At 38.2% G+C, this 8,370-nt stretch overlaps 1 protein-coding gene across 1 annotated transcript; it reads left to right on the top strand.

Moving 5' to 3' along the window:
* Positions 1-934: 934 nt before the first annotated feature.
* On the top strand, positions 935-8,085 carry serpine2 (serpin peptidase inhibitor, clade E (nexin, plasminogen activator inhibitor type 1), member 2). Its single transcript, XM_067507149.1, has 9 exons — positions 935-1,132; positions 2,165-2,443; positions 2,609-2,836; positions 4,146-4,343; positions 6,105-6,303; positions 6,402-6,499; positions 7,385-7,471; positions 7,561-7,644; positions 7,811-8,085. The coding sequence occupies exons 2-9, from the start codon at positions 2,182-2,184 to the stop codon at positions 7,846-7,848; spliced, it is 1,194 nt and encodes a 397-aa protein (XP_067363250.1). The 5' UTR covers positions 935-1,132; positions 2,165-2,181; the 3' UTR covers positions 7,849-8,085.
* Positions 8,086-8,370: the final 285 nt, after the last annotated feature.

The following is an 8,370-nucleotide window of genomic DNA, read 5'->3' as shown; positions in this document are numbered from 1 at the left end:
AATCTCTCACTATGGGCGTCCCATTTAGTGACACTGAACTCTTAAAACCTTCACCTGGAATCAGAGGGACTTCAATCATGTAGACATTAGTGTGTTATATATAATACAACAGCCATCAATCCAGTCTTTGTTAAGGCAACCATTTATGATGGATTCAGTTGTAATTGCCCATGCAATCTCATTTAGTCCCCCTGTAATTCAAACCCTCAAGCTCCTACTCTTAATCCTCTCTTTGGCAACAGGAGAGATGTAACTGAGCCTCAGCCGCTTTCAGGTATGCGTTTGTGTCGCCACCCAACTGCATCACATCACCGGATAGGAAAGCATTAGGGGGTCCTTTGTGAAGGGGTGTCAGTTGTGAGCATGCTAAACAAATGTAAACAGAAGTTCACATAAAAACTACATAACACCAAGCTTCCCTTTAAGATGGTATATAAGGCAAGTTTATATTTTGCTTTGTGGATGAGACCTGTTACATTAAATTTACTTTATAATATGAGAATCTTGCTCGTGTTGAGGGTTTGTCTTCGTGTTGGTGCATGCACACATTAAGGCAAATAGGAGCCCGTCCTTTTTCATTGGATTGGACATAATTACATGGCCGCTATGTCTTTGCAAAAACACTTCAATGATTGCCACTTCCTGACGTAAACTCCCAGACATTGAAGTAAAGTTAGACAAAACGTGACCGGAAGTCGCTGGATGTACAAATAAATTACCATTTTTTTTTGCTTAGTGGCATATTCGGTTGAATACAGCTACAGCAATACCACAGTACAATATAAAATTATGTACGTCATTATTATAAAGACTGCGGCGCCTCATTAATAATCATCAATAATGTGGTAAGTCATTTGCTTTTATTCTGAAAGCGGAAACCCGCGTTGCGTGGTTTCTAGTTTTGTTTTTTTTTTTTAGTAGCGTTACTTCATGCTTCGCTGTTTAAGTGAGTCAGACAGAAAGGGACGAGAACTTCAGTCCAGTAGAGTCCTCCCTTGTTTATCTGTGAGGTCAGTTCTAGCTCTCTTTAATTGGAATAAACTTTTTTTTTAAATTTACACTGTGGACAAACATTTGCTTCTGGTTTGGACGGCACTGGAAAGTGGACAAATAAAATCTCACCTCGCAACAGGTAGGACCGTCGTTTTTCAGCCATTATTTACACGGGCTTCAGTATAATGATCAGTTCCATCCACTCACATTATTATGTAGTCTGAGTTATAGCTTCAGTGAGTTGCTCTTCAACTTTGAAATGTTTTCTCTAACATTGCTGTTAATGAATGGTTAAGCATTTCCGTTATGTCGGTTTTGTTTAGACACCTTAAATACCTAATATTAATGTGAACAACCCCGAAAGACATGTTGGAGCCAACGTGACATGGTGGCAAAAAGTGCGCTTCACTTAGTATTGAGCTGCTTTCCTGGACTGTGTGTTCTTAATGTAAGAGAGTTCGTTCTTTCATTTCAAACTTGAAATCTAAGAGAGTTCATTCTTTCATTTCAAACTCTTGACAGAGAGGCATGAGTTCTACATTCTCAAAATGCATATTTCACATCATCTTATTTCGAAACTCAAGTTTCCTGAAAGTTTAAGCCCCAAAACCAGGTTGTTCTCCATAAAGGCCAAACTGTTCATCAAGGCAATCTTTTGCAAAAGGGTTTGGGAACAACCATCATATTTTACCAATGATTAAACAGTGTTTCTGTAAGTAATAACCTAAACATATGCTTTCTGCAGGTTGCAGAATAAACCACACATTTCACATAGCGTCCCTTTAAATGACCCTGTATTTCTGGCTCCACTTATATTTATTTTGCTTCAGTGAGTGTAGATTTACTTCAGACTATATGAAAATAAATGAAGGCCGCCATTTCAGTAGACTGTTTATTGTTAAACTAATATTTAGCAAGTGTGACTAAGAATTGGTCAGACCCTGCAGCACTGGATGAAAGGTGTTATTGCCTAAGGACAAGCAAAGGTGCACATGACTTGTGGTTACCAGGATGAGTCAGTTGAAAGGGATAAGGCATTTTACGGATGGCTACTGGTTGTTTTCATAAGCCTGTAGTCTGTTTCTGATGGTGAAATATTGCTCGGAGGTGAAGAAAAATCGAAAATTGACATACAAAGAGTGGTGGTATTCTGTATTCTCTTTCTTTTTAGGTGCCGTGTGAATCATAATGAAGTACCTCTACTCTTTGTGCCTGTTTGCCCTGGTGTCCTTTTATGGACATAAGGGCGTCCTGTCTCAGTCTCCTTCCTATGGCGAACGGGGTTCAGATCTTGGCATACAGGTATTTCAGCAAGTAGTTCGCTCCAAGCCTCAGGAAAATGTCATCTTTTCCCCCCATGGAGTGGCATCCATCCTAGGCATGCTGCTAACTGGAGCCAGTGGAAAAACCCGGAAGCAGATTGTCAGCGCACTCCAATACAAGAAAAACGGTAAAAGACTTGTTTCTGGCAGAAGTTAAGACACTGGCTTGAGTTCTACTCATTCACCTTATACTGTGTGTAAACTGTGTCTGCATGCTAATGTACAGACTAGCTGTCTTTTTAAACCTCAAACAATGTTTAATAAAGATCTCAATGTTTATTTGGTCTGCGCAGGTCCGTACAGGATGTTAAAGAAGCTGCACAAGAATTTGACAGCTAAGCCCAATCAGGACGCTGTGCTGATTGCCAACGGCTTGTTCAGCCAGGAGGGCTTCCCCATGGAGGCAGGCTTTGTATCAGAGAACAAAGAAAACTTCGAATGTGAGAGCAGGAGCTTGGACTTCAGCAACCCCGAGGGAGCAGCTAATGAAATCAATGAATGGGTCAACAATACAACCAAAGGTAGGAGTCATGGTTGTACATACTGTAACAGCTACATGTACACAATAAAATATTCTCAAGGCAGATCTGGACATGTATTACAGTTAAATGTTTTTTTTTTTTTTTTTTGCAAGAACCTAAATTCCAGTCAGTTATATAGAGTAGATTGAAGAGCTGGTATTATACCTCATTTTGACTTTTTTTTATATCTCGGACATTTTATGTTGTTGGGATTTCACCACGTTCATCAACAGCCGAGGGGAAACGCACCTAACCAATGATGCTATTTCTCTTCTATGCTGCACTTGTATCTCAATAATGGCAGCCACTGGAAACATAAGAGTAAAGCTTGATATTCTGTGCTAATTCTTTCATTCTGATAATAGAAAGGGTCACTTTTGGGGGTTCCTGGTGCTTATAAATTGTGTTCTTCATTTTATAACTGCCCTTTTTGGAAAAGATTGATTTGGGGCTAGTGTTTGTCACGTCATCAGCTTCAGTAGCACCGTTGGTCACTGCGCTAAATTTGCCCCACTGCCCTGTGCCACCAGGTAGTTTGCCATCTCCGCTAACATGTTCTCTTTTATATGTTGCCGTAACTTCCCGAAATGTAAGTGCTGCTCAGCACGTATTACCTCCATCTCTAACACAGTCTGCTTAGTTTCCTCTTAGTCACCATTGTTTGTAGTACCAAAAGACCACAGTGTTTAAAAAGTCATTACTGTGGCATAGAAACTCAACCGCATAGTAAGATTTTGGTGGTGTAACTGCAGAATGATACAGACACACCAAGGAGAAATGGTGTACACCACTTGTGTAATCTACTATGTGGGTTCTGTGTGGATTCAACACAGAAAAATAAACTGATCGGCCACAACATTAACACTGATTATCCTAAAAATGTCATGGAGGACAGAATTCAGCATGGCCACTCTGAGCAGTCTGCAGCTACACACCTGAATGTGTGCTGAGGTGGTACATAATACTGATTATGGTAATTATGGTTAAACGTGTAATGTAATTAATCAAAGTATGGCTCAAACATCACTGTTGGTAGAGTTGGAGCTGATTGTAACCAATTCATGTGGTGCCAGCCGGTTAACCCATGCTGATACATTAACATGTATTAGTTAGTAATAATCTGATCAAGAATCTTTGAGTAATGTTGTAAAAATAAAATTTTTATTTAAAAAAATGTTTTTATATTAAAAACACCAGGTGTTTTGAATGTTATGGCTAATCTATGTACATTTCTACGGAGTAGAAGATTTTGTTGTTGTTTTTTTTTAAACAAAACTTGCTGATTGAATAATACCCTCTTTTAATCCAGGTCACATCTCTAGCTTGATCAAACCAGAGATGCTGGATCCGGCTATGACTCGTCTTGTCGCTGTCAACTCAGTCTACTTTAAAGGCTTATGGAAGTCTCGCTTCCTGCCCGCAAACACCAAGATGCGGCCCTTTTATTCGGGCAAAGGGAATGTGAATACAGTCCCAATGATGTCCCAACTGTCTGTCTTCCGTACAGGTAAGGTTGTGTGTAAGGTTTTTATAAACTACCCTGTGGGTGATACTAATCATTTGAATAGTTCTACAAAAACCTGTTACATTACATTTACATTTAGTCATTTAGCAGACGCTTTTATCCAAAGCGACTTACAAGTGAGGTACAAGGCAAGCGAGAATCTAAGTCAAGGAGAAAACTTCAAAGCAAAGTCCTACCAGAAAAGTGTTCACAGTTCACGAGATGCAAGTGCGAGAAAGAGCAGAAAAGTAGGGTTTTTGTTTGTTTGTTTTTTTTATTCAGTATGAATCATTTTGTTTTGATACCACTGATCTGTTTAAGATTTTAGATGCATATAAGATGTTCCTCATTATGTTTAAACATTTTGGGCTGTATCGAAATGCTTTTGCTGTAAAGAGTGGAGGTATTGGAATCAGATAAGGGCTGGACAAGAGAAGGCAAATAAAATTTATATTTTCATGGGTCCTGTTTGTATTTATAAAATTTTATTCTATAATCGGGACCTTTCTTTTCTTTCACAGTGTATTAACAGGAATCATTCTTATGTTTTCGACATGCTAAGCTTATTGGTTATTGGTTTATTATTAGATCTATGTTCAGTCATATTGTCTTACAGTAGGTTTTCCATATATTGATACAGAATTGCATATGGTGACGTTAAGGATAAAACAAATAATATACTGTAAGATAGTGAAAGCTCAACTTTTATTTTTGAGTCATTGCTTCATGTCTAAACTTCCTTGACATGGTTAACAGACGTTACCTATACAGTTTAGACAAAACTTTTCAGGGTTGCCAAATTGATAAACTGTATTGTACATGACACAGAAATGTGTTTTATTTATTTTGTATGATCCGATTCCAGACATTACAAGTGTATGACTCATAAGTCAACTTGTGTTGGGTTGTAAGGAAATGCAGGCTTGGTGTGAAGGGACATGATATACGAGTCAGTCATCTATAATTAGATGAGTTATTATAGTTGCGCTAGCATGCTGAGTGCTACAGCTAGATTCTAATGCAATGGTGGAGGCCATGTTCACCTCTGAGACAAAGATGTGATCTGCTGACTTCATAACACATTGTGCTGTCTCGTTTAATGGTCATATCCTAATATGACCTGAAAACCTGTTGGCATTGTTGAATGAATGCTTGGAGTATGAAACTGGTACTGCTGTGACATTGTGTGCTTTCCTTGGCCAATAGTTAACTGTTTTTAATTCTGAAGTGGTCTAACTAAACTGGAATGTGTTGTCATTTAAACAGCTACTTACTGAATGCTGTCTCAAGCTTCAAACAGTATTAATAACATTTTATCCCTCTGTAAATAAAGTTCTAAAATGGGATATTTGGATATCACTGTTTTGTTAGTAATAGCAGTCACGTAAGACAAACAAAGGCTTATACCAAATGTTACAGAAAAATTGCTAATTTCATTCCATTCTAATGGCCTTTTAAGGAAATGAAAAAATAAGTTTCCCAGCCTCTTAAACCGTGAAGACACCATGTTTTTACAAATACTTTTTAAAACAATTAAATTCAAGTAAACACAGTAGCCTTCTGAAGGCTTGTGGTGTTTAGTCATTTGTAATTTCCACTGCACTTTAAGGAGAAATGTTTTTCTAATGGCTCTGGATACAGTAAACGAGTAGGAACAAAGAGCATGAGTGATCTCTTTTTAGCAGTGATAAAGTATGAGTCAAGTTTCATTCTTACTTTCATCCATACCTATGAAATGATTAACCCTCTCTCTTCTTCTACCAGCCACAGCCACCACACCTGAGGGATTGAAATATAAGATAGTGGAGCTGCCCTATAAAAATGATGTCATCAGCATGCTGATTGTTCTCCCCTTGGAAGAGGACACTCCTTTGTCCAGTGTTATCCCACACATCAACACAGCCACAATGCAGAACTGGACTAAACTGATGAGCTTGAGTAAAGTCCACCTGGCCATCCCCAAGTAAGCCACAAATGTACTACTGTGGCTTTCGAGACTTTTTCTGACTGAATGCGACAAACATTAACATTGTGTGTTCTTGCTTGTTGTTCTGTCTGCAGGTTTACTGCTGATGCTGAAGTGGATTTGAAAGCCCCCCTATCAGCGCTGGGACTAACAGACATGTTCAGTCAGGACAAAGCTGACTTCAGACACCTCAGTGAGTGAAAGCACATACAAGCCAAACCCAAAAGTGACTTGGTATTTACATAAGCTTGAAAAAGAGAAAGCATTACAAATATGAAAGGATTGATGGCTGTTTACTGCTAGGAGCCAGGAAAAAGTATGAATCACAGTTCGCTGTTTTGTGTGAGAAGCTGCAACTCTGCTGTTGTCTTCATCCTCTCCCTTGGTCATGGAATGAATGAGCTCTGAAAGAAGGTTTCTAGTGCCATCGTGTGGTGTAATGTACAATGGAGTTTGTAGGATTACTCAGTAATCTCAGTGCTGCATGATGTGCTATCACTGGGATGTGGGGTAATGTACTTCTAATACAGGGTGATATCTTCAAAACCATTCAAGCAATTAGTTACTTTTTTTCTTGTTTTAACCAAAGGAGCCAAAGTACAAGAAAAAAGAAAAAAGCAATCCCAACTACATGATTCTAAAATTTTCGAGTTAAATCCAGTATACTTTGTATTTTGCATAGTGTGCATGGTTTACTCTTATGCTGTTGTTGCTTACTTACCTGCACTTTTCTTACTGCAAAGGGTTGCCCAAAAGTATTCTGCCTGAATGGACATCTAATATAAAACCGTTCCAAAACTCAGTATACCAAGGAAAATAATAAAGATCATAGTATATGCTGCAACAGAGATAATGAAATAAATGTCAATTAAGCACAGTCTTCTCAGGCTTCTTCTTCTTAGGCCTTTATACATTTCTCATAAATGGATTATTTAGTTTAATACACAGATTCTATGGATTAGTGTGTTATTCTAAAAATGTACACAAAGTAACTCCCAACATACCCATCAGGTTGGATGAGGACAGCACTTTCTAATCAATAACACAGTCTAAAGCTTAACAATTGGTGTTTTCTCAGGTGCAGAACCTCTGCATGTATCCAAGGCACTGCAGAAAGCTAAAATTGTTGTGAATGAAGATGGAACAAAAGCAGCAGCTGCTACTTGTAAGTATTTGTCCAAAAAAGCTGCATGTGTTCCATAGAAGTAAACTTTGATGTTAATGTTTCTGAATTGTTCTTACTTTTGCATTTAGCTTCTCTTTTGCTGGCTCGGTCCTCTCCACCATGGATTACTGTGGACAGACCTTTCCTCTTCCTCATCAGACATAAAACAACAGGTAAAATCTCCTGTTTCCCCTTAGGTTTATTGATCTTTGAAGAAAAAGATGTTCTAACATTTCTGCATATCTAGAATATTACCAGATATATCACCAGTAGGCAATTTATCAGGATTATTGAAGTTAGTGTTTGACTATGTTGAGGTGTCCTCATCTCTGTCTGCAGGTACGGTTCTCTTTATGGGCCAGATCATCCAGCCTTGAGCCCAGCCATCGTAGTTCAGAAGATGCATATACACTGCCACGCGTGAACACAACACAGAGACAGACTTTGCTGTAGACTTTTGTCCAATGTGGACACATGATGTTATTCGTTTTTAAATGTTGCTTTTTATTTTACCGCTTTTCTGTAAAGCATAACACACTTTATGAAATGTTTTACAGACTAGCAGCTGTTATAATTTTTGTATACATTTATTAAAATGTTTTAAATGACTTAAAGTTGTGTATTCTCTCAACTCCTGAGTAGGATGATCACTTTATAATGCCATTTTTTGTGTCAATTCTCCATTTTAAATCACTCCAGTCAGTTTTATTGCTAAGGTTGGCAATGTCTTGCATTCAGCTACTTTAGGACTATTGTTTTCCCCCTCATGGGATCAGTCGTGTGTAATCATACTTGCCTCATATTTGATAAAATAAATGCACATTTTTATAACACAAATGATGTTGCCATACTTCTCTTCTTTAGTAGTTTGTGTCTGTCAGAAAGGTAAGTTGTCAACC

This window comes from Channa argus, chromosome 6, assembly GCF_033026475.1.
Source record: "Channa argus isolate prfri chromosome 6, Channa argus male v1.0, whole genome shotgun sequence".
In the NCBI taxonomy this organism is placed as follows: domain Eukaryota; kingdom Metazoa; phylum Chordata; class Actinopteri; order Anabantiformes; family Channidae; genus Channa; species Channa argus.
Note: the sequence above shows the minus strand (reverse complement) of the source record. Positions and strands in the feature narration are given on the sequence as shown.

What these genes read in the sequence shown, in the direction of transcription:
- serpine2 (XM_067507149.1), top strand. Translation starts at nt 2,182, where the DNA reads ATGAAGTACCTCTACTCTTTGTGCCTGTTTGCCCTGGTGTCCTTTTAT. An exon ending in AGCTGACTTCAGACACCTCA is followed by an intron (nt 6,500 to 7,384) that starts GTGAGTGAAAGC and finishes GTGTTTTCTCAG; the next exon opens with GTGCAGAACCTCTGCATGTA. An exon ending in AAAAGCAGCAGCTGCTACTT is followed by an intron (nt 7,472 to 7,560) that starts GTAAGTATTTGT and finishes TTTTGCATTTAG; the next exon opens with CTTCTCTTTTGCTGGCTCGG.